Source organism: Poeciliopsis prolifica, unplaced genomic scaffold (genome assembly GCF_027474105.1).
Source record: "Poeciliopsis prolifica strain line A6 unplaced genomic scaffold, Auburn_PproV2 SCAFFOLD067, whole genome shotgun sequence".
Lineage (NCBI taxonomy): Eukaryota > Metazoa > Chordata > Actinopteri > Cyprinodontiformes > Poeciliidae > Poeciliopsis > Poeciliopsis prolifica.
Genome location: NW_026562442.1, coordinates 219,777 through 247,033, shown reverse-complemented (window position 1 = coordinate 247,033; position 27,257 = coordinate 219,777). Strand labels below are relative to the sequence as shown.

General features: G+C 38.5%; 1 protein-coding gene across 7 annotated transcripts in view; it reads right to left on the bottom strand.

Moving 5' to 3' along the window:
* The window catches only part of ppp1r12a (protein phosphatase 1, regulatory subunit 12A), a 41,254-nt gene extending 25,275 nt beyond the window's left edge, over window positions 1-15,979 (bottom strand). For all 7 annotated transcript variants that reach the window (XM_055020387.1, XM_055020391.1, XM_055020392.1 and 4 more), the window contains exon 1: window positions 15,651-15,979. In XM_055020387.1, coding sequence (XP_054876362.1) covers window positions 15,651-15,887 — 237 coding nt within the window. In that variant the 5' untranslated portion in view covers window positions 15,888-15,979. The remainder of the gene's footprint in view (window positions 1-15,650) is intronic.
* Window positions 15,980-27,257: the final 11,278 nt, after the last annotated feature.

Here is a 27,257-nt window from a genome sequence, read left to right as displayed (position 1 = left end):
TGAACAGGCCTAGATTCTGACTATATTTCATTGACTGGTAAGGGTTTATGAAATGCTGGATGGAAATAGTATGGCGATTTTACAATGGTTTGAAAAAAATATACAAACGTTATGTTTTCAATAATGTAGCTTTTTTTTATGCATGTTTTCTATAGTGGTGGAAAGTTCCTGAAACAAAAAACAAACACAGGAAAATTTTTATTTTGTACAAATAAATTACTTTCAATTAAAATACAGTTAGCTGTGGTTTACTTTTAAGAACAACAATAATAAAGAGGAAAAAAATACAAAAGAAAAAAATAAAACGCCTCCAACCTTTGACCCCTGAGCTGCACTCTGGACCATGTGCCTCTCTTCTCGGGTTGCTATGACAACATAAGCATCCACAAGAGAAACAGACACGCATGAACGCATGCCGGCCTCCTGTTCAGGGCACACCACTATCTGACTGGAATCCTTGTCCAAATTTGGACCGTTTTGGAAGCACTCTCCCGGCTCTGAAGCATTAAAAGCCTCGCTGCACTTATCTGCCGGTAACCGTCTATTTGTGTTTGATGTGCGTGATATAACCGAGATTCATTTATAAGGTCCGGCTGTACGTAGGCGATCGATTCCTTAAAGAGAGAAAGCTGTAAGGCTCAGGGGGAATTTTTCACAGACTGTACGTTTTGGATTTTAAGCTGTTTTTTTTTTCTTTGTTATAAAACAAAGTGATGATTAATTAATTAAAGCTGAAGTAGCCTTTGAAATGGAGGCAAGACCTCCAATTCACTGCACATTGAAGTATTACAATTCTACAATTATAAAAAACACAACAAATTCTGGCGGTCTATTGATTTCAGATGAGAATATCCAAACTGTAAAAAACAAAAAACAAACTGTTGACCAGTTATTTTTCTTCATTGTTTCTGGTAAAGAGCAGCAAATTGTTCAGTAATTGAAGGAACAAACGTCCTACACCATTAAACTACAACCGACATCATTAAAAGTCAGTATTGAGGTCTTTTTCTGAAAGGTTGAGTTGGTTTTACATCGGGCATAGCATTGAACACCTGTCAAAAAGTTTCATTTTTGTCTCATAAGTCGGCAAAATATTTTCCCACATGACAAACGTGGGTCAGGTCTGGAGTGGTTTTGGTCTTTAAAACGGAAAGGATTCTCGCTCTTGAATCATTCTTCAGAAGCGCTTTAGATGTTGCTCTGTGCTCCATTTGGACCACTGGGTCGTCAATCTGCTCCTTGGGTAATTTTGTTAGTTAGCAAGGCATGCCTGGAAAGAGTCAACACTTTTCCATGCATTCTCCAGAGATTTGTAACACTTTCCACACAGATGTCACTGAAATTAGTAAAACTCAATGAAAAACAACAAAGAAAAAAAATAGATTACTTCAAAAAGTATGGTGATTGTTCCTCTAAGGTGGCTTGGTTAGCTTTCAACTCTAAAATGTAATCCTTATTTGAAAACTAGTTTGTCCTTACACAATATTAAGCCTGATATTAACATTTGATCATCTGAAACACTACACTACCACAACTATTATTTATGTGCTATATGTTATGTGTGTGCGTTGTCTAATGTAATTTGATTTGGAACAGGTAACCTGTACTGAAACATAAGAGTGTTCAACATCAGCCAAGACGGTAAAGGAAAATAAAAAATAAAAACATTAATTCTCTGCAAACTGAATGGTGCTGCATTACCCTTTGGTGCCGTCTGAGTTTTCACTTTTACATTTCCATAAATAATTACCCGTAGCAGAAAAAAAATCACAGATTATTCCTCTCAACTTGTCATACTGTGTTTCAGTTTGTATTGGAGAATAAAAGGGGAATTATCTATGCAGATTATGATCATAGGGGACGTTTACACTGTGTATGTTTGTCTTTCTACACGCTTGAGAAAGCTTGTATATTGGCAGCTGCCTGTTTTTATGAGACAAGATAAAAATATGCAATCACAATCGCATTATTCTGTGTTCTTGAAAAATAGAAACAAGCCTGTTTAGGCGGCCGTTGATGATGGCGGACTTCCCTTAAATGCGTCAGAGGCCTTCCTGGGAGAAACGCTCCGGGCAGCTACTATACCAATTCCTTAATGGCTGTCGCGTTTTGTGGTCGACAATAAAGTTTGGTGTCGTAGCCTGAAGGGAACATTTTCAAACAGCCTGCAATGTGAATATTCTCCAACATGTAGGCAGCCCATGTTTCTGCATACTGAACAGACCTAATCAAACATTTGATATCAAGCAGCAGACAGTCATTCCACCCAAAATAAAAGGGTTTGCAGGTAATTAATTGAATTCATACAGGGAAACTCATTAGCCAATCAACTCAGAGTTGCCAAGCCTACATACATCAAATGTGACGCAAGTCCTCTTCCTACATACGTAATGCTTTAAACCTGTTTGGTTGGTGTCATGCAGAGATGAGACGAGGAGGCAAATCAGCTTTAAACATGTACACAAGAGAAAACAGGAACAATGTCCATTGACCAAAGTTTAAAATCATCATTTATAGTTGTTTTATATTTTTAACCAAAAACAAAATGGCCTTAAATGTAATGTAAAAGTGTAATAGCCTCCACTCAGCCAGCTGATGAGCAGCGAGGGGGCAGTGCTGAACCACACAGCTGGAGAAAAGAGTTTCCTCCCGACTGTAAATGAAATAGTTAGTCATACTACTCTGTTGTTTATATTGGATCTATTTATTGATCCTTTATTTAAAAAAAAAAAATAGGAAACATTAGCTGAAATTCCCAAGTCTACAGACCATTAAATGCACCGTAATTGATGTTGTCACTTAGTGAGACAAACAAGCTGCGTTCCTGCCGCTGGATCTGACAAAAATGCCCATACATAATGGAAACTGACACTTCTAGGAAGTTGATGCAACAGCAAAAATAAAATGAAGCGCTACGCCAAATCAATGGACACCGGAAGCCCCATTTAATTGGTCGATGCAGTTTAATGTGGGCTGTGTGAGCAGCCTCTGAAAACAGCACTGCTAATCCATTAGTGATTCAGGATGGTTGTCAATGCAGCAGCAAAATAAAGTCAGAAAGGCAATTATAAAGCAATTTCATGTTGAAATTCTGGAAAATGTGCAAAACAAACATGCAAATAGATTTGAACACATTTGTTTTTTTAATTGCACTTTAAAAATATTCTGCATTTTAATATATACAAGTGTTTTTAAATGCAAGTTATTACCATTTTGCTATAATTTTATTAAAATAACTCAAGTCTGCTACAACCATATTTTCTACATACTTATCCTATTGGAGGCCTGAATGTCCAGACCAAACACTGATCAGAGATATGCACATATTTTTTAATATTTAATCAGTTAAAAGCTTTCACATCTGACTGATGTCAGACAGCCATGGGATTATCTTGGAGTGGAGTGGATCAGAACCAGGTAAATGCAGAAGGTACATCAGGAGTTCTATAATCCAAAAATAATAAGATGGAATTGAAGTGGTGTCATAAAGCCATAAAACAAAATGGACGGCGTCATTCCACTGGTCACCAAACAGACAAATGGGTTGTTTTTGGCACTACCATAGAACCAAAAAACAAAAAAACACAAAATAATGTAAATAAATACAGAAAATCGCATTTTAAAACACAGCAAGGTTCCATGGAAAGCTCACAATGCAATTCTTTAAACAGACCACAGAGAAACAAACAGCAGACCAATGTTAAAAGGAGCATGTCTAGCTAACTGCAAGGATTTTCCTTCGAAGATACATGAGAGGATGTGAATGGCAAGAATCCCTAAAAAGCTTTTGCAACTTTGCAGGAAAACATAAAAATCCATCCACAAAGCAAAACAACAGCTATCATTTAGAAAGAGGACAGGTATTGCTATTTTTGGTTTATTATCTAGGAGTGAACAGAAGTCCAAATTTAACATCAAGAAGACACTTGAAGACCCCTCCCATCCTCGACTTCCTCCTGCTGCTTCCTCAAGATGTTCAACTCAAAGCTCAGAGATAGCAGTTTGTGGGAGCTTCTTCTTCTCTCTTTACAGCAGCAGCCACTTTGTGGTGCTGCTGGAAGAAACCCATCTAAAAGAATTACTGTCATTACTATAGAGACGTTAATACCTGCCATTACACAACAAAGATGAGGTTTACTGCATATCAGCATTATACAACACCAATAACAGAGTATATATGGATACTAAAAAATGACTTGACTAGGGAGGAGAAAATTATTCATTGGGAATATCTACATCCAAATAAAGTCTTGTTTGTTGTCAAAGGTTCACTGAAAAATTGGCTCATGTCCGGATCGGATGATTTACAGCGCAACCTGCCCTGATAAGAGTCAAAAACCTTTTGCCTTCACTGAAAGCAGCTGGTCAGCGTCGATAGGTATTGCTTACTTCCCATTTTCAGCATCAGTGAGGGATCTAAAAATGAAGTTTGAGGACACATAAAGCTAGAAGAAGCTATATAAAGATGGAACAGTTTTCTAAAATGTGCCAGTGGGTCACCCAGGTTGTGAGAGAGCAGGACTTAAAAGAAATGAGGAGCTTTCGACTTGCATAACCTAAAACTTATCAACTTTAAAAATAAGATTCATGTTTTAGAAATGCTAGTCATACTGCTGGCTAATAGAAGATTCAGAAAACTGTCAAAATATTGCTTACATAAAAATGTGAATGTCTTAAAAAGGCTCATGATGAGATAAAACGTCTACCAGCAGGTCAAAGCTTTAGAAAAAGTGGGGTTCACAACTTCAACACAAAATTCCTCTTGGTGCATGTCAAGTTATTCTGTTAAATTTAATAAATAAAACTGGAAGAACGGTTACAAAAATGTGCAAGGGGAAGCAGTGGGAAATTCTTCAACAGAGTCTTCTTCATGAGTGTTGTGATAAATTTTTGTTGGAATTAAAGAGTTCCAACAACCACAACACATTTGTACCATCTTTAAAAACACGATAAAAAACTAATACATTTGGTTAAAGAGAGTCTGTTGCTTTGTGATTAATGGTTATCAATACCATTTTACATAATGGGAAGTCACTGTCCGGCAGATTCATATAAGCTGCAATTTTAACACCTAAAACTTCAATGCCACACTATTCCTGTGGTTTTAACGAGATGGCAGAAAACATTCTGCAAATTTACCTCCATTCACACACTGCCACTTTCACAAATCACTTCTGTTAGTAGTTTATTCTATGGATCAAAACCTAAATAACAAACGAAAGTTTTAAATACCCTTATTTTAATTAGAATAATGAATATGTTATTTTTTCTGCAGCCCTATGAATAATTCTTGCTTTTCCATTTTAAGATCTTCAGCATGCTATACTCCTGGCAGGACATTAGGGTGCAATGGTATCATGTAAACAGCATTTCTTACTCGGCTATAACAGTCAATACTGAGCCATAAATGCTGTGATAACGTATTTATGATTGAAAAGTTAAGAGGAAATAATCATTCAGATAGTAATCTATGAGCTTCATGTGCACATAAACATGTCAGAAAGGAGGAAGAGGACATATAAATTTAATGTAAATAATCCTGCATCCCTATTTTTGAAATGTCACCTCTCTGTGAAAACAAAAATAAAAAATAGAAATTAGAGATTAGACCCCCTGAATCCCTGCAGTAGCATTACTGCTTTCCCCAAAACTACCTAGTCAGTCAGAAGCAAGGAGCTGGACTAGCATACCAGTGTAAGTAATACTCCTAGCCTTGAGGCTTCAGGCCTTGGTGCTCTGGCCCCGCCTCCCGGCCTACATCATTGGCTCAGAGGCCCACAGTCACTTCCACAAAAGGAATTCCTTCTTACAGCCTGCATGCAACTATGACTGCATTATGTCTCTGCGTTTGCATATTTCTGTGCGCCATCAAGGTGAGCCAAGCACTTTTCCTATTAAAACACAATAAAAGCACACCAATATGGATTACTGGGCCTCCTGTGAAACGAAGAATTTATTGGTGATGTGATGATGCCTACATCTGTAAGCGTGAGTGCACTGACTCCTGAGACAAAGGACTCGCAGCTCCTGTGCAATTGGCAGGATTTAGGAGGCCACAGGGTACAAGGGGGGAGGGAAGACGCTGCAAGGCGACCAGCTGGGTCCCTTAACTAGACGAGGTCTGTTTGGAGATGGAGCCAAACTACAAACACACTCTCTCACACACACACGCATGCACACACACACACTCACATACACACACACACACACTTGCAGTCTTCGCCTCCAACTCCTGCTGCTACCGAGGACAACCATATATGGCCCTGGGATTCCCATGGAAAAAAAAAGGAAAAAAAAAAGACGACCAGTGGGGGGGAAAAAAATGCCAGCAAGATTTTAACTGTACATTTCATCTCGGCTTTTGCTCAGCGGCTCAAACAAAACCCCCGCTTCAGAGCCAACTATGTTTCCATGTGAGGGGTCGAAAGGCGAGAGAGGGAGAGAAAGAGAGCAGCGGCACAGCCGAGGCTGAGGGGTCAAATAGTCACACAGATACAACTTCTGTTGACGTATTCACTAACAGGGCTCTTATTTGCCGGCTTCTGCAGCAGCAGACAGGGCATGGAGACTCCCTGACAGAGCCAGACCACAACAATCTTCCCTGGCATTACGTCGCTCCTCAAGCCAACAAGATCAAAACCCAGCAGGTTAAATAGACGGCATGGACGCCTGAGCTCATCTCGCAGGGCTCCAGGTGATCATCAGCAAGGATTACTACAGATCTTTATAATGTTACAGAAGCACAACTAATTCAAGAATGAAGCACAGAGGAAAAATGTAAACAAAGCCAAATTTATTGAACAAAACTTACTTTTGCAATATTTTTTCTTATGTTCATGCTAAAAAAAAAACAAATGCTTCCAAAACATTTATAAAAATAATTATTTGAAGCAGTAGAAATAGTTACTGTTCTGTTTAAAAAAAAAGAAAGCTGATCATTCCCCTTCATTAATCATTTATGTAAATATTGATACCAAGCAGACAATGTGATGAATTTGTTCCCAATCCAAAAAAACAAAATAAAAAATTAACTGACCCTAACCCTAACCTAACTGCATTATGTTTGGCAGGGAGCGCAGACAGATGTGTGAACCAATACAAGTGTCCATGTTCTGCTGCTGTCAGTGATTAAAGCTGAGGGAGAAGCGGGCTCACAAGCAGAGTCTCAAAGAGGAAATGAGAAAAATAAACAGCCACTTCCTGTTCCTCTCGGGCCTAAAATCTCCAACACAGATCCCTCCTACCATGACCACCTTCGTGAGGCAGACAAGCAGCAAGCAATATATCTCAAGTTTAAAACACCCAAAATAATACTACCTAATTTTGCTTACCTTCTAAACTCAATGTATATTTAATTTTGTCAAATTTACTTGCAATGAACATTTTAGGAATCTATTCACAGAACTATAAACTACTCAGTTTGATCATGACAATATAAGGAACATAACCAACAAGCTATAAACACCTCTGCCCTACATAGAGATCATAATTTATACAGATTGCATGCTGTTGAATTTTTAGTGTGCTGTACAGCAGCCTGAGTGCTTTGGGTCATTAATTATTCATTTTATAGTCTGTTAACTTCACAGCATGATTGACCCCAGTGACCTCACATTTATGCTCTAGAAATTATGGAAACGGGTCTTTGTCTGAGCAAACTACAGTCATACAATGCATTCAAAGTTTCCTCCCTCCCAACTTGCGGTAAACATTTGAGCTTTGTCTCTTGTAAGTAATATGATCTAAAATATCTATATGACCTACAACAACAAGCAGATGGAGTTTGAATGAAGATCTTAAAAACAGCCACTTTGACATGAGTAAAATCCACATTTGTTTTAAAATCTACCAGGTGTAGCAATGACCAACAGTTCAAAAGAGATGAAGAAATGTTCTGTCAAATCGTGCGCTTCCTGTGTGTCTCCTTTTGCTGGCAAAAGATGCAGCTGTTTTAAAGAGTGAAAAAAAAAGCACTTCCACCGACAACAAGTGGACACGTGCGTTTTCCCTTAATTGTGCTGGCAGCTCTGGAAGACAATGAGCAACTCGTGAGCTCTGGGTCCAGGTGTTTTCACTTCAAAAACCAGCTCATAAAAACACACTCAGCGTGAGACATGCAACTGCACCAAGCCAGCAACAGCAGAATGGCTTCAAGAAGACCTGGCTCAAGTGGAAGACAGGCACACAGTGCCACAGGGTAGGAAAAAAACGAAAAACGAGCTGAAGTCATCCTGCAAACATTTCACAGCAGGTCAATATCATGCTGTGTTTGGAAACACGGATGCAGCATGAAAAGAAAGTGCTGGTAATTAATCGGTAAAAGCACCTAAAAAGATAATTTATCATTCATCTAAACAAACTTGTAGACAAGGACCATTTATCATCACTCTGAAATGCCCTTGTAATTAAAACAAGACGACTCTGTGGTATGACCAAAGAGGATAATTAAGATCGAGGAAGTTCACACTTGTAGGTTTGAGCATAAATCACATTAAATAGACATGAGCCATTCAGATGACAGTTCATGTCTACCTGCAGTTTCACATGGAACTTCATAGTAGAAACCAAAAGTGTCAAACTCAACTTTTGGATGTGCCTAAATTTCAACACACCTGAATCAAATGACTATAGAGCTTGAGTACTGCTAACAACTTAATAAATTCAGATGTAGAGACATTGAAAAAAATGAAAGAACCTGGAGTCTGACACCTGTGTGAATCCTAGTTGGTGCATAAATATTATAGAAAAATGGGACATTCAAGTCTATTCAGGAAATTCTTTTTATGTTTAACACATCTCTTTGGGTTTGTGATAAAGAGAATGTTAAAACAGTGAAGACATATGAAAATTTTTTTTAAAAAAACCTGGCAACAGGGTTTACTGTCACAGATGGCTAATTACTATAACAATCCTTTCTAAAACAACTACTGCTGCATGAACACAAAACTTATTTTACATGAACATGGTTGTCAAGTCACTAAATCACTGAATGAGGGTCCAAAGAACACATCAGGCTGCCAAAAAGCTGCAGCACAGCAGCATGTTTCTGCAACTTGCTCTTCTGCTGTCTTCAATGTCAAAAAGCCACATATTCATTTGCCAGTAGCTGCAACTGCAACAAGTTTTCTATCAGCTTTGTAAATCCACACATTTTCATTGAAGAAAGTCTCTCATCCATTTCAAAGTCTTGTATTAGATTGTCAGTCAGCATAGATCTGGACCGTCTGCCATTCTAGCAGGAATGTCCTTGAAACTGAACCATTCCATGTGTCTCTGAATGTGTGTTTAGGGTCACTGTTCTGGTGGAAAGTGAAACTCTATGCCGGGACGAGGCGCTTTGCAACCTTAAATGGGTTTTCTTCAGGAGTCTCCTCTATTTAGCTCCAATCCGACTTCCTATCAACTCTGGCCAGCCTCCTTTTATCTACTGAAGAGATGGGGATGGTGTGCTCAGGGTGATTTGCAGTCAGTTTTCTGCCACACGCAGTAGTCAACAACTGACCGGAGGTCCTTCTTCTACACTTTTGCTATGAAAGTCACTTTTCTGCTTTAAAACATATTAAGAGCCACTTAATGCAGTGTAACACGCAAGTCACTGCTCCTACAAAATCTACAAATGCATTAAAATTTCAATTTAAAGAATGACACAATCTCAAGAAGATGCGCAAGGAAGCACTCATGTCACAATCAGCAAGATGACCGGACATGTTTGCAAAGTGTTGGTGTGCAAATGCCAAAAAGACTTCCTGATGTTGATTATGGGGTTGGCAAAGAAGTGGAATGAAACTGTGAGTAAGGCCAGCTTGACAAGGAGACACCTGCCAATTATACAGAGGTAAAATATACGTGCTGTTGGGCTCCGTTTCTAAAATTAACATTCTCAGTCATGGAGCCGGCTCTCATGATTCTTCCAGACTGGAATCCAGCGCAGCATCTGCCTCATACAGCAGGTTAGAACATTTAAACAGGGGTATTACATTTGTGAGAGTAGAAGCTTTCATTTCCCTTTACAGCAAATGTTCTCTTTTTGGAAATGTGTCACTTCCACTTTTCTTTATTTATTTTTTAGAGTATTAATATGGTAAAGCTGTCTGATGAATACTTAATTTTGCCATGGGAGCTGAATACAAAAAATATCAAAAAGGTCAAGAAAGAGAATACAAAGTAATCTCAAAATATAATGAAATTCAGTTGTCCTTTGTCCAACATCGAGCCAGACAAAGGATAAAATCTAGACTGTTTATATTCAAGACAATGAATTATTAAACTCCATCTTAATTTATTCAGCAATTTGTTATACATTTATGAGATGAACTAATGGTTTTCAGGACCAAGAGCCAGCCAATAAGAAAATCTACAGAAAAGAAATCTACTCAATGACAAATAACTAAGCATATACAAATTAAAGAAAGGGTTCTTCTCAAAAAAGTTGATTTTAGTATCATCATATATTATAAGATAGTGCAGTTAGTTGCAGTTAACATAATGCTGATATTAGAGATGCTATTTTAAGGTCTAATCTGTGGATTAGGACACCTTAAAAAGGGAGAAAAAAATGATCTTTTAATCTGTATCTGGTTTTAACTTTCAAAAAATTTGATAGGTCTATATCAGCCACAAATTGTGAGTTATTAGTTTTAATGCATTAATTGAAAGGAAAACAATGTTTTTGCTGATCTCTGATCCAAACCAAACCAGATGATGCTATAGCACAATGCAGATGTCATCCTTATCCTGAACATGTGCAATACTCTGCAGTCTTTATCCAACACTTCAGATCTCTAATTCATGTAGATTGTTGAGTTGAATATCTGAGAAATTTCAGCCAATGACATCTTTGAGTCACTAAGCAGCATTAATCTACAGCTAAAAAAGAAGGACGTTCTGCCTCAGGCAGTGACTCTGGATGCAGGGGGGGGGGGGTTCATGACAGGATGTGCCGCTGCTTTGAAAGAAGACAGCGGCGTGTCAACGGTGTTCTGTTTTACTCCTCTCAGTGGCAAACTGCAAGCCTGGAGGCACAGCCAAGAATATCAGAGCCAGGCCGGCAGTAACGTTCCCAATTATGTAATGTGTTAACATAACTGATGCTCATCTGGACCAGGAGAATCGCAGCAGTCTTATCATCGTTCGCCACATGCTCAGAAATGCTTCCATTACCGACTTGTGAGGCGGATTCTTGTTTGGAACTGCAGCACTCAGCCAGACGCTCGCTCGCTCTGCACAGTCTGTTATGCAACTCCCACTCGGTCCATGCAAATCCACCAACACGAGTCACTGGTAACCTTCCGAGCAGTCGTCATAGAAACAGTGCAAGATAATGTTCATAGACTTTCAGGCTGTAATGAGGGTGTGTAATGTCAACAGACACAGGCATTGTAATGTCCAACTAACATGTTGAGCTTAGCTGAGCCCTGCCTCCCCCCATTCACACACACACCCAAGTCTTTGGGATCAGCAAAGTGTATGACTGCAGTCAGTAAGTTCAGCTGTAGGTCAGCGTGGATTTTTGGAACGTGACGGAACAAGCCTCCATTCCCTCCGCTTTGCCGGTGGAGCTTAGTGGGCAGAACTTAGGCCGGCCGGAGAGACTGAGGGAACGTCCAGACAGGAGGGGTAGAAGTGACAGCTGAGGAATGTCTTCTGTGCTCCCTCTTTGCTATGGTTTCCAGCGACCGTCATGCGAGGAATGCTCAGGGTAGGACAGCAGGTCTTGGAATGTTACCCTCTAAGACCAGTTTAGCCAATGGAATAGTAATCTGTAATCTCTACTCATCATTGTAATATCTCAGGACAACATCTCAAGTTATCCACCTACAGCACCTTGCAAAAGTATTAATCTCTGTGAATTTTTTTGTCTTTTAAAAAGGAAAAATTTAATGTAATTTACTGAAAACTGTTATGATGAAACAAAGCATTATATAGCTGGGAGGTAAAAGGAAAATATTTATTTGTTGAAGGATGGGTTAGAGTTCTCATGGCTTTCTTTGTGCCAGATCAATGCCATAATAGGTCATCTGTCAAAACTTTAGGCTGGCATCAGTGACACTAGGCCCGATCCACGAGGGCAAATCTATTCAGTCTAGTTCTATGCTTTCTGCTGAGTAATGTCATGCTTTATTATTTATTTTACATTATATTTAAACTTACCAATTGCACTTTCTTAACTATTTGAAAGAAGGTTTGTTGCAATTTATTTTTACATGCTTGTTTTTTTCTGTATTGGATCAGTATAGGCTGATACTCAACCTCAGACATCTGTATCGGAAGTGAAAAAAGTGGATTGGTGCATCCCTACTGAAAACCAAGACATTATTTTCCTCCCACTTCACAAGTATGCACTTTAGCAAGGCATTGTAAATCTGTAGTTTACTGATGGAAATATCAGCATTAATCAATGCATCAGCTTGCTTATATGTGCTTCACTTGCAGCAAGTCTGCGATTTGGACACAGACATAACCTCCTGCCTAAATGACACGGCCGGCAGTGCAAAGCAGTGCTGCAGACTGAGTCATACCCAAACTTAGTATCATATCCTGAAACCCAGTTAGGAGAACTTGTGGTGGTGGTATTTTTAACCCTGAACTGGTCACCAGGAATGGCAGAGATATTGGAAGTGTAGAGCGAGCCATTGTGAACATGACACACAAATGGAGAAAGAGGTCAGAATATTTCAAAGGATGTCCTACAAATGTATTACCATGCGACAATAAATAAGAATATCAACAAGACAACGCAGCTAAAGTTTTGATCATTTGTGTGTCAATAAAAACCACAAAATCCCTACAGCTAAAAGATAATCAGCCTCTCATCATTTGGCAGGAAGAGTCAACAGCAAATTGTTCCTGGCTCCAGCTCTTCCCTGGACACAAGTCCAAATAACATTGAGTTTGAACAGGGGCCTTACTGATTCCAGATTTTATTATAGGAAACTCAGAGCAATGAGAATTTTATGTTAACCAGAACTTTTAATAAACACAAAGCGAAGACATCCTGTGAGAGAAAACACGGCTTAAGACTAAAAGGCATCCATATCAAAATACTAATTTTACAACAACACAACAGAAACCTCCTAATTTAATGACCTTCACACCTTCTTGCCAAGACTAAACATTTAGACAAGAGTAACCAATGGTAATGAGTAACCTCTGTATTCAGATCATTTTAACTTAGATCCTCCACTTTTCCTTCAGAATGGGGAATCATAAGAAACTGATTAAAAAACTACAACTGTTTTCATTAATACTTACAGTAGCTGCTTAAATATTATAAGTTTATTTCAAATGCAACAAGGCAGACACCCATCAGCACAGCATACTGAAGCCAATATATGTTGGTTATGTTCCAACATTTGAAAGTCCAGAATGCTTCAAATTCCATTTCCAACCCAAAATCACCATTTGTACAAATCTCCTCTCTCCAAGCAGACCATAATATTCCCTAAATGTGCACCAAAAGTATAGCTGCCTTATTAGTACTGGATCAGCAGGGCTCCAGAAAGCTTGTAAATAAGAAGTGTTGCATTGTTTGCCTTGAAAAGATTTGAATCACATGGTAAAGAACCTCCTGATGTCACAGAAAAATGACTGCTGGCCAAGCTGGGCTACAACGGGCAGCGTTGGGAAAATTCAGTTAAGTTATTTACAAATAAGAAGAAATGTATCTTTCTCAGACATTATAGAACTGAATCTTCACTGTAACAGTCTAACAATCTGTCCCCGCGTTCCCTCTGTCTCAACCATGCAGGTGACAGACAGACAGAAATGAAACTGAAGTAGTGGCATTACCTACAGATGCACTGATGAGGCATTTCCCAGCCATGCTCCAGATTTCTTTGACGCTAGACTTACTGGTTTCAAATTTTTACATCAAAAACTAGTTGACTCAGGAAAAATATGTGCAGCAGCATGATACACTAATCTAAAAATTTCTCAAGATACACCTTAAACAACTTAAAACCGAACACAGCTGTAACTTGGCCGCGGTTCTGCAGCTGCAGTTTTATTCCTGTCACTGGATTCAGTAATCCAGTTCACCAAACAATTCGTTATGTCTTTACAAGCTGAAATTTTTCAAAATCTCAGATAAAGTTAATACATTCAGAACTGAATTTGTCATTCATTTAATTCCTGTTAGGCTATATAACCAGACCACAGCATCCCACTGTTGGGTTATCAAAGTCATGGTTAAAAAGAGTAGATTTTTAGTCTCTTAATGTTTTCCACAACATGCATGCAACATATAATTTTAGGTTGCACAAACATGCAAAACATGCACAACTTTTTTGGTGCATGTTTTAAAGTAAATTAAGGCTTTAACCATCGAATAAAAGCAGAAAGCAAAAAATAGTTTATATTTTATGTTTGTGAAACGATCACCTAATAAATGCGTTCAAAACTAGTATAAAAACTGCAAAAAATGTCAGTCTTCACTGCATTTTAATATAGATCTTGCCTTAAAAGATCTGTGCAGCTTTACGACTAGCAACGTACCCGGCTAAATGTTACCAGTACCTAAATCTGAATATAAACTGATGAAGAGGACAGTACGTCCATTGCCGAAAGGTGGCTCGCTTATTTTATACTTTTCTGACGTGTATTTCTACTGATCCGATTGCTTAATTCTGCCGCAAAGTCTAGAAATCCTGCAAGCGCTGAGCGAGGCTAGTGGATGTAGCTCAAGTGACTAGCGGGCAAAATGTTAGCTTGGAACAGATGACATTACAGCCAAAACATCCAAAAGCCAGCAGTATAACCTTTTTATTTAAGTGGACAAACAGTGGAGGGTGTAGTCGTTTAATTTCAGAGGTCATATGTATAGCTGAAGTAGTCTGTCAGCTCGGCTAATGAATGAATTAAGCTAAAGTCCAAAGCCGCAAGCGACAGTTATTTTAGCATGCTAACGCAGCGCTAGCTTACCCCTAAATACATCAATTTCTTTCTCCAAGATATCATTTCCACATGGGTTATGAAAACGAGTGATAAAGCCAACTACAACCTTCCGATGAAAATATTGCAATGGTACTATTAGTATGGGACAAAACACCCAAACTAGCCTCTTCTTCCTCTCCAGAGAGTAGCCACCGTCGCCGCTCTGGGTATATCAACAAAACGACTTTTACTGTTAGCCAGGTAGCAACTCTTCACCGCCGAATGCCTAAGAAAACCCACCATTAATGGCAGTTCCTTCTGACGTGACTCGTTTAAAGTATCCTATATTTGATCGGCAACCAACACTTTTCCTAAAGGACAGAAACATTTTGAAACTAGTTCTTTAACATCGGCTTTAAATGTGAAATGCAGCAGAACAGCAATTAGACTGCACCCAAAGGTTTAAGATATGTAGTCTCAAAGTAGTTTGAAAAGATAAAGGAAAATTGGTCCAAAAGGGAAAGTGTGTGACTTCATACCCACTCTGCAAATTGTGAACATGTTGTACATAAGACGATGAAGCTCGGGCAGCTAATGGCTTCAGTCCTCTGCGTCGAAAAAGACGAGTCTGCTCGGTAGGTAAACAACGGGATGAGAATGGCTTCCATTTGACAGGTGTTCCAGGACATGCAGTTGCTCACAGTAAAGGGATATTTGCCACTAAAGGTACCAACTGGGCCAATGAGTAATATTACAAACAATGGCAATGAAGCACAAACCTGGTGGAGCGCAGTAAGACCGTCTACATTGGCGTAGTTGATGTCAGCGCCCCGGTCAAGCAGACGGAGCACCTCCTCGGTATCACCGCTTGAGCAGGCGGCCAGAAACACGGCGCCATCATCGAACTTCACCTTCGTCTTCTTCTTTTTCAGAACTGCAGGCTCCTGGTCCGTCTCCGAGCCCAGCCATCGCTTTAACTGTTCATTCCTTTTCTGCTTGGCGTCCGCCATCTTCATCCCCCTCCTGTCTCGGGCTTCTTATCGTGCTCCGAGAGAGGGTATACTTTATAGAGGCACTATCCCACAGCGCACTGGGGCGTGGGAAGGGAGGGTTAGGAAGGAGGGGGAAAGAGGCGTCTGGATTGTTTTCCATAACCTCGCGAGAACTGATTCCCAGGAACTGCAGCACAAAAGGACAATACAATTTCATACTGTATTATGTGTCGCACACATTGACAGAAAATGTAGTAAATATAAATAAATTTAAAAAGTACAATTAGTGAATAATATTTAATTTTCTTCCTCTTTTTTATGCATTTATTTATTTACATTCCTGGTGTCATGACTGAATACACAAGAGCTGCAAAATTGTAATTTTCTTAATTTGTTTTAAAAACCATGCGAGCGTTTCTTTTTTTTTTGTTACTTAATCAAACAAATTATTCAATTCAATATTCCTCAAAATACATAGTTGATTATCTGAATATTTTTATCCAAACTAAAGTATAGAAATGTTAGGATACATCTGTTAATAGAAGAAAAAATAGAATAGAATAGAATAGAATAGAATAGAATAGAATAGAAATAACCTTTGCTGACCCACAGTGGTAGAAAATTTAGTGCCATTTTAGCAAGTTAAGGACAATGAGAGCATGTACCTTCACACAAAGGTGAAAAAATACATGTAAAAAAATTGGACTCTGAACGGCATTGATAAATATAAAAAATAATACTGTGCACTAAAAAATATCACACTCAATTTAAAAGTAATGTTCACCAGAGTACACTGATTTTGAGAAAGAAATCAACAGGATGTGCAGAAATTTGTGTGAATAAATAACAGCAGAGTAGAAATGGGAAAAAAAAACCCACAAAATATATGGATATGATATTCTTTGATCTAAACCATGCTTACTGTATGTTCAGATGAAGGTTTATGTAGAAGCTCAGTTTCAGGTATTTTGCATCGTCTTAGTCATTTTCCTGCAGTATTGCCTTGTGTTTATATTTATCTTCCCATCTCCCAACTAATTTGTGGTTGTATTGTGACAAAATGTAGAGAGACACTGCTTTATAGCATATTGTGGCAATATGTAGCAAAACAAATCATTTGAAAAGCATTCCTTTCAAAAAAGAAAAAACTGCGCCTGTCTTAAAGTATAAATTTTATGTTATTTTTATTTTTATGAGTGCTATACAATGACTTGCAACCCTTGGTATTAGAACTCTTAAAGATGTTTTATTATTGCAAGGCGTGATGCTAATAAACTGTCAACACTGAGGTGGATAGTCTTTTATCTTTTCATTTCAGGAAGTGGAAGGAATCTTTTTTCATGCTAACCAAACAAACTTTCATTGTGAAGTTATTTTCGCTTTGGTGAACACATAAATGCATCAATGACAGGGCTCTACCAGCTTTGTCTCTTGCGATCTATTTGTTTCCATGTCATGGAAACACACCGCTTTTCACAGAGAGAAATAAAATCCATCTCACCAGAGAGCACCTGTAGGAATTTGATAAGTAACACTTGAAGAGCTTGTAATGTCTGGAGGACTAAAGCACCTTGGTGGTCCTTCTCAACCTGGAGCAAAAACTAGGTGGTCAGACATGAAGTCTTTTTTTATTTCAACACAGCCATCTGTTATTGTTGGCAGGGAACTGCGTATACTCAGCAGGAGCTGCAGTATTACCTTCTCACATGTAAGTCGAGGGTATGACGTGTGCCCCTGGTACTGTTTTTTTCCCTCTCTGAGGAGTCATTACAGATGATAATGACGTTATTTCTCTCTCAAAAGTGAATGTACTTGATTAGATGCCACCCACCCACTGAATGTGGACCTGACATCCTGAATTAAAATCTGTTCAAGCAAAAATATCAATCCAAAGCATGTATGTAACTGTGAGCCATTGATTATTTTCTCATTTAGGCACAGAAATTGTGTGACTGTGAAATAATTTTGGTAATTTAATTAGGCAAATGTTATAGATTTTAAATTAGGAGGAATGGTTAGCAGAGATGGAGTGTGAGAAAGGATGTGAGGTTTAGGTCAGGCGAGTCAGCTGGCTGGTCAAACACACCAAAATCTTCAGTTTCATCCATCCATCCACTTTCTAAAACTCTTGTCCCTAGTGGGGTCAGGAGGTGCTGGTGTCTCTCAAGCTAACGTCCCGGATGAGAGGCGGGGTCACCCTGGACAGGTCGCCAGTCTGTCGCTTGGCAACAACAGTTCAAACAACCCATGTGCGCACACACACACAAAGAATTTGGAGAGACCAATTAACTTGACAGGCATGTTTTTGGACTGTGGGAGAACATGCAAACTCCATGCAGAAAGACCCCAGAAAGATTCCTGGGTTCAAGTCCAGGAATTGAACCCAGCACCTTCTTGCTGCAAGACAGCAGTGCTACCAGCAGAAGCATAAAGAAGGTGCTCTTGTCAGATGAGACTAAAGAGCCCTTTTCTGCACTGAAAGCGTCCAATCTTTTTTACATATACCAGCATTCATGGATGTATCCTGTTTATGCATGTAGTTGGACATCTTCAGCAGCTGTACATATTTCACATATATAAGTGATACTGCATCAGCACTGTACTCAATGTTTGAGCGCATTTGTAATTGCAAAGATCACAGTCTAATCTTACATTAAGGCTATTTAATATTACATTTCCAGGTAAATAGGCACTTGCCGGTAATCATTTCAAACAATTATTGACGTGACACATGAGGTTTTCCCAGGTAGAAACCATGATCTGTCAGCACCTGTCACTTTGATCTCCTATGACTGTTGCACCAATGCCTTGAAAAAATAAAACTCTGTGGAAATGACTCAAGTTTGTCAGTCACAGAAAATTATGTCTACACTCTCTTTCTGTTTGTCTGCAGCATCTGAGATGATCATGTGTGTTGATTAACAGTAAAAACAGAATGTCTCAGTGTAGGCATGTTCACAACAGTATGACATCAATGCCAGTAAAGCTGTCTAAATTCTCAGAGGACGCTCTTGTTGACTGGTTAGGTCGAGTATTTCTTAGGGGAGATACTTACAAGTGTGGTTTGTGAAACCAGATGAGGTGTACGAGTCAAGTGTGCAGTAAAGACAGCTGGTGAGGGGGAGGCTGGTTGTTTGTCTCACTTTGTAAATGTACAAGGGTGCGCGCATTTTTATTTGGTCTACTGAGGATTAGTCAGTTTCAGCTAGCCCCTTTTTGGGAAGTAGAAGATGGTGCTGTCAAACGGTTATTGAGTCATCTAACACAATAATCCGATCAAAATTAGATTCTTAAAATATTAATTTAGGAGTTACATCATCCCTTTATAGTCACCATAATATTTCAAGGGTTTTGCACATCAGGAGACAGCAAAAATAATCCGCTTTTTATTAGATTTTCACATACCAAAGACTGCTCAATGTTGTTATTCACTACACAAAAATAAAGATGACTGCCTGGCCTCAGCACTACAGATCTAGTTCTATAGTGTTTAGGAGGGCTACCGTCTTTCATTTAATTGGCTCGGCAAACATAATACCTGCACAAATTTTATGATAGAGGCTAATAATGTGCAGACCACCACATTTAACATAGTTAGGAACCTCATATTGAAGTTGTCATGTGAAAAACTCAGATCAACATCAGTTCCCAAGAGAAAACTGCATTGCTAATGTTTTTGGAAGCAGACAGAAGGGATCTGTTCCTAATGACCTCATGGGTGACAAAGCAAGAAACGGTTCTGCTTTAGTTTTCTGTTGTGCAAACTACTGTGCAATGAACTGAAGAAGGCACAGCAGCCAAAGAAGAAGCAAGTTGTCTCTGTTTCAAGCTACCAGCGTGTCAGTGCAGGTGACCCAGACAAATAGCACTCAGAGCCTGGTGACTGGTGAAGTGCAGACACCTTGGTCCCATCTGAGAGAAGCCAGACTCCACACTTACATGCTCCCATGTCACCCAAAAGCCTGTTGTTGGTGCCCTCGACACTGACACACTCATCTCCCTTCCCAACAGCCTCTTTATCAAGACAGATAGAAATAGTCATGCTTTGATGTTTTCAGAAGTCTTTTAAAAAGTGATGTTGAGAATTAGGCAGATTGGGATTCATCAGGCCTTCTGACCCTCTCAGTTACACACCATGAGGCCTGTCTTTATCGTGCCACAAAAACAATGTCGAAACTGTTCCACACGTTAAAAACCGCAAAACAAACCACTGTATCAAAATTGTATTTGTTGCAGACTACTAGGGGAAAAAAATCTTTCACAATTTTCCCAGTTGCTTGGAAATCATTTGGATAGTGCAAATATACAATTTTCTGACCACAGTCAACATCAGAATGCCATAAGAAACTGAACACTTAGTGTATAGAATCACTAAACTCAAACAAATTTGTTCTGGTCAGAAGCTTTAATCTACTGAACATACGTGTCAAAGTCATTTAAGTTATACACTGTCAGGCATGGTGGTGGTAACATTATGGTAGTGGTAGTTGATGACTACAAAACTGTGTTTTGGGGGAACAAAACACAGTTAACAAAAAGGCGTCTAAGTTTACATAGACTGTATAGTTTTCACTTTTATTACATTTAGCTGATTTACGTGCCTCGGTCTTGGTTCCTCTTTACATGAGGCAGCATTCCAAATGCAGCAAAAATTTTTAGAATAATGCACAAGCATGAATTTGTGCTTGCAAACTTCAGTCAGAATTTAAAGATAAAATATGAATGTGTTTAAAGTCTGTTTGCACTGCGCTAATATGCAGATATATCCATCCTGGGATTGAGCAGAATTGGAGGAGGATTACTTGCAGACAACAGCTGAGCTCTAACCCTGAGCAAAAATAGGGCCATTGCTTTTACTCAGCGAGGCCCATATCTGCAGAGCATCACTTGATTCTGCTTATTCAGTCCCACACTATTATGCTGGCTGGATAACAATGGAGGTTTGACAGTGCTAACTTGGTTCAAGTGTGTGGAGGCTGTGTTATGTCCGGCATTTGCAAATGAGCAGAGGACTTAGTGCGTGATGCAGACACATTTATTTCAACAGTGCATGTTCCTTTAAGACCAAATGAGAGGCAAAAGCCTAATAACACTGGGCTATTTGAGTGACCTTGTTTCCTGGAGAAAAAAGTCTAATAATAGGGCAAAATCTGGAGCTGTGGTGGAGCTTGTAATAGGTTAGAGCTAAAGGCTACAATGAATCATTTCATCCACACAAACCATAAAAAGAAAGAACATCATTTTCTGCTGCTGGAAATATAAATTGTCACTGATGTAAAATGAAGAGGCACATATATCTGTATCCACATGATTGTAGTGGAGTCTGTGAGACATATTTAGTGCAATCTTTCAAGTCTCCACATGCATGTGCTGACTAATTATTACTTAAGTTAGTTGTGGACATGAAGTGGTGCTTGTCTATACTGACTGTCTTAACCTGGTGAAAAACAATAAGCAGAGACAAATTACATATTAAATATATGTAATTTGGTTATGAAAACCACAAGTTTGTAATTAAAGATGATGTACAAAAAAAAATTATTTAGACTACAGTGGTTTTGAGGAAAATAATTCAATAGATATATAATACAAATATTTAATATTTCCATGTCCTTTCAAAGATTTAGTCATGAGTAAATGACATTACACAAAGAGGTGGAAGTAGAATCTAGTTCTTACTACCAAGATTTACAATGATTTGAAATAAGGAAAATGTAAAAGCAGTTTAATGCTGATTCACTAGATTGACAACTATAACTAGTAGTTTACAACAATAACAAGTTTTAGAAAAAGGAACATCTTGAGCTAGGCTAGGCTACGTTTAATTTGAAAGAAACCTTACTTAATTTTGCAAAATGTTGGATTTATTTTATTGCTTCTTTGGATTTATTCATATTTATTCTACATGCTCGAGTAGAGAATTTAAAATATAAATGCAGCTACAGCCATAAATGTTTTTCATTTAGCTGATGGTTTAATTAAATATAGATTTAGCTATTGAACTAAATTCAACACAAATTAATAATCATGTAAGCTATCCTATGACTAGTAAACTCAAGAAGAGTTGATAAAAAGTAACAAAAACATTTCTAAGCTTTTTGAAATATTGTTTTCTTGTTTTTATCCAGTTTGTGAGTGAAAAAACTTATGAAATCTAATTAAAGTGCAACAGTTGGGCAGGATAGTTTTCTTGAAATAATTTCCACAACAGCTGAAACAGACATTCCCATACTTTGTATTGTTCCACTGCCAATATTTATCTCCTAGATCTCCTCAAGGCTTTGGTTATCCTGTTTTACAGTTCTTGATTTAGCCATAGAGCCCTGTGCACTCATTATTTCCATTCACCTTGATGAAAAGGATCATGAGCGGAAAAACAGAGCTGTGTTTGGTGTCTAAAGCCTCTGCTCTGTCAGCTTTAAAAATACCACTTACACACTGTGAACTGAACTCAACCCCGTGGATGGTCAAGGTTTGTAAGTCTGAACAATTCATAGCCCCAGGCCAATAGTCACAGATCGTCTCATCTATCATGAGCAGCACTTCGGGGTTATCATTCTGTTACCAGGTGCCATGCATCTCGTTCCTTTAATGTGTTAATCTCTCACAACCTTCATATTCCTAACACTTACTGAAAAGATATCATTGGGACTTCATCAAAGCCAGAAACAATTAGTGTCAGCTTAAAGGTCCTACCTCAGTGAAGTGAATGCTTAGAATACAATTGTAAAGGAAATTCAAAAGTACTTTATACCATGTGTCTTTAGCAATCAGCAGACAGCCATTAAATCTGCATTAACTCTCTCTAGTTACACAGAAAATGACATCTGGCAAAGCTCCAATGCCATACTTCAGAAAGAAGGCCTGAAGCAGCAGCTTTAAATAGATAAGCATTACTTGTGCTACTCAGCTGCAGTGAAACCACCCACACATGATTATAACCCGTTATACCGCTATCTGGGAGTATTATCTGTACTATCTACAGCAAACCTTTGTATGTGCTTCAGCATAAGTTTCAAGATAAATAGAAATGCATTCTATTTGGTCTCATTTAATAAGCGTTAAATACATCAATGTGAAAATCACACTTCACTTTGTGTTGATTTTGAAACTGTGGAGAACAGAAATGAGTGAAAAGGTCCTTCAAAGTTCACATTTATTTCTACCGTTTTCTTTTAATTCTTATATTATAATTTGTACAAAACACATTTGTCTTGTAGAAACTAGAGCTTGATTAGAGGGACAGTCTTAAAAACTGGGTCAAGAAGACAGCTGCTAATACATAATCCTCATTGAAAAGTTTATATTTTAACACAGTGGATGAAGTCCTGGACACATCAGTGGTATTTATCGCACTGGCTGACTGTAAATTTTGACTCAGCAGTGTTATCAGTTAGGTGTCGACCTCACAAGAAGGTGTGGCAATGTTGCAGCTGACAAGGTGAGAAGTGACGCTATCACATATGCTATCTTTTAAAAGCTCCATTTTGGTCTCGCAACAAAGAGCAAGAGAATAGACAGTTCAACGGGAGTGGAACCTACACACAAGGTGAATTAGGGAAAATTGAGGTGATTGAACAGAAATAATCAAAGGTCAATTTGGTCTTTTTGTAACCCGTTTTCTACCCATAAAATGCCAATTCAATTTGTTTTAGTTTCTTATCTCTGTAGTTTTCTATATATTCATTATATATTTCAGAGAAGGGCCCCTTAACAAACCAAAATAACTTTTAGCAATCTTCTGTTGGTAGATTTATTGAGTCATATAACCATATTTTCTAAACACAAGTAGAATAAATAGGAAGCTTTTTATTTGTAAAAATAGTCAGTTGTCATCATACATAGTCTATACTTAATTTCCTGCATAAAGTGATATCGTTTCTAAAACAGTGTTTTGGTGTAGGACAAACCCTGCATACTCATCAAGAACCTTTAAAATAAATCTGACAGTTTGGTATTATTTTTGTTGCTTTCAATACATACATTTGCACTTTTATTCTTGTAACAAACTATAAATAGATTAGGATCGGTCTCAATTATTTGAAGTCAGCTCCTGATGCATGTTGGAAGATCAGTACTAATTGTTATGCTAGGCTAGTAGTAAGCTGTAAAAGTTGATCGCAATATGTTTTCTGAATATTTTGCATTCCAGGACAAATTACGTTCATCCACATATGTGTTGTAACTCTATTTGACCTATTCAACAAGTTACGATAATCACATGCATAAATAAACAGCATACGTCTAAAACTTTAAAACATTCTTCTTATATTACTGATAAAAAAAAAACACACTAAATCAATGACAGTCTGAACTTTCTAATGATGGAAAGGAACAAAAAATGATTAACTGCTGAGTGACAGAAATCTTTATCAAAAACAAATCATGTTCAAGTTTGGTGCTATTTCCAGGTATGTATTTCATCAGTGTAGTGATGATAAACAAGTCCCAAATTCTTATTTTGACATCCATTTTGACCGATAAACAAACACAAAAAAATGCTTTTGTTTGATTCCTATCTTCCTATCTTGGATTTGATAGGAAGTCCAATCCAAGATAAACAGTCAGATTGTTTTTAAAAGGTTGTGACATCATCATAACAACCTTCGGTGGAGAGCCGGTGCTAAAAATAGCAGAGAAGTCAAAGTGGTGGGACATGAAGTGTGCAGAGAACATTCTTCAGATAACAGCAGATGACTCTTAGATCACCACCATCAAGGTGTTGGTGTTCACCTGTAGAGGAGTGAAACTCTTCCAATATGGTTGCTGTATTCAACATGTTCATTTGATCGTTTGTGAGCATAAAGTTGGCATGTATGACCTTAATTACACATTACAATGGGACAAAAAAATGTTTCAACCAAGAGCAGCAGCTGTGTAAGAAGGATGTCCACAATAGTTACACCCCAGTGACTGACCCTCAGTAGCTTTACTGTACAGTGCGTTAGGAAAGTATTTAGAATCACCCATACAATGGGAATGTGTATTTGTTACAATGACCTCAATTGGTTACACTCTTAACCAAGTGTTAAGAGAATAGTCTTAAAGACTACTTCTGCAACTCTTGTTGCTGAGGTGCTGCAGCATTTCTGCTTTTTGTGAACTTAACAGCAGCTCCACGTTTCTTTTAGAAACAAAAATATATGCTTAAAAAGATGGTTAAATCACACAGCATGAATACAGATTACAATGAAAAATCCCCAAGTTCAGGAAATCCTGAGTTTCATAACAAGATTTTCCCAGCTGATGATGGATGGAAGCCCTATTTCAGCTGAATGAAGTCATCATCGTCGTGTGTTTCGCTCATGTGCTTGATGAGCTTGGCCCAAGACTGGCTCTGCTGTTGGGCTTCTCCACTTGCTGTGGGGAGGGAGGAAAAAGAAGAAAAAAAAAAACATGAGTGTGGGGGGAGGACAGAGTCCACGACATCATCTCTCCAGACCTTTTATGGAGCTCTCCAGCGGAGGGCTAAGAGAGCTGGCCCACTTTCCCATCAGAGCTTCCCAGCCCCATCTCCTCTCCCTCAGGGACCCTGGAACACTGTGTGTCTGAGCAAAGAGATTCAGCGTGATAGGAAACACAATACAGATGTATTTCAACGGCAAATAACTGAACCGATAAAGGGAAATAGTGGTGATGCAAAATATGAGCAGGCATGACAAAGCTTGATCTGATGTCTGACAAGAAACCACAAGTTGTAACTTCAGGTTGTCATCGTTTATTGAACTTTAGTTGAATCCTGATCAAAGTAGGCTGGAGGTCTGTCTGCCAGATCCCATCTGGTAGCGGAAGAAAAGGATGAAGAGTAAGACAGGCTTTGGTGCAACGATGACCCTCTAGATGTCATGCAGTCCTCACCCCAACTGCTGTGCCTCATGCATGAACCCTGACCAGAGTCGACCCACACCCACAGATGAACACTCGCTCTGAAAGGGCAAGACAGAGAAAAATACGGAGGGGGGGATGAGATAGAGAGTGAGATGGAACAAGAGAAGAAGGAAAGTGATGAAGCAGATAATGTGGGCGAGCAAAACACGTGTGAATGTCAAAAAAAAGAGACAAAGAGATGGATAGAGGGGAAGTACCAATGCTTGTGAGACAACATGAACGAGAAATGAAGAGGCTGTTCTGTTTGCAGGTTTGGTCCAGCTCTGTTGCCAGATCAGCTGTTTGAATTCTGCTTTTTAAGAGAGGCCTTGAGCCCATCAACTTGCTCCATAAACAAAAAGCCTCTGAAATACGTAAGAGGGATTTTAGAGCAGCTGGATGTGGTTTGTTGTTGTGATAGTTAGATTTTCAGAACAGTCCATTCTAAATCTTTCTCACAAAACAAGATCTATTTTTATAATAGGAAATGACCTGCACATATAATCAAAAAGAGGTTTCTATGCAGTTTGAAAAAGTTCATCTGTGGGACTTAAAACCTCTCTCTTTCCAGGAGGTTATGATAGTTGGAGATTTCTACCTTTTCTATATTTTCTTATGTTTGTTTGAACACATAAATGTTGCACCTTCAGTTGCTGTATCTGAAAAACTGAATCAGTGCCTGGCCTGTTTGAAGTTGTTTGAAAGCACAGTAAACTTTATCTTACTTGAAGATCAAACTTGTGAATTTGAAGAAAGGTAGAAAAAAAAAGTTGCCTGAATAATTTCCTTCTGTATTATTCTAACAAAAAAAAACAAGTTATGTATCTTGTTTTTATATCTAATTCAAACTGCACATTTTGAATGTTGTAACTCTTTCTGGCTAAACTTTTCCTGCTGGTAGAAGAGGCTGCAGCACTTGCCCATTACCTGACATTCAGACTCCAGAAGACCTCAGGGGAGCTGGCAGATGACGGGACAGCTGCACGGTCTATTGCTATGCGACAAATGTGAGCTAAAATAGCAAATTAATGAAACAGGCTCAAGTTCAGATCAAGCTTAACAGCAGGCCATGTTATTTAGCTCTGAGCTGTCAAACTGCTCAATAGACATCAATTTTAACAGCTGCTACGGTGTAATAATACATGGTGGTAACTCTTAAATCTGTGAAAATGCTAAAGTTGCTGCATTGGTGGGCTGTCTTTTAGAAAAAGACTAAAATATCGCTCAAATAGTATGAAGGATGCTGAACACCCACAGACTGTAACATAGACAGGATTTAGTGAACCAGAAACTACAAAAAAATAACCAGTTGATTCAAATAAGCTCTACTTTGATGCACAGTAAATAACTTCATCTATTTTGAAGAAAACTGTAAACCTTCCAAGTAGTTTACAGTTAAATAAAACAAGCCATTTATGGATTTTCATGCTAGGATATAAAAGGTAAGCTCTGTTGTCATCCAATTCTCCTTCCTTGCAGATTTACGGCCCTCACCGCCGTTTTTCAGAGAAGACATTTTTCTGCCTC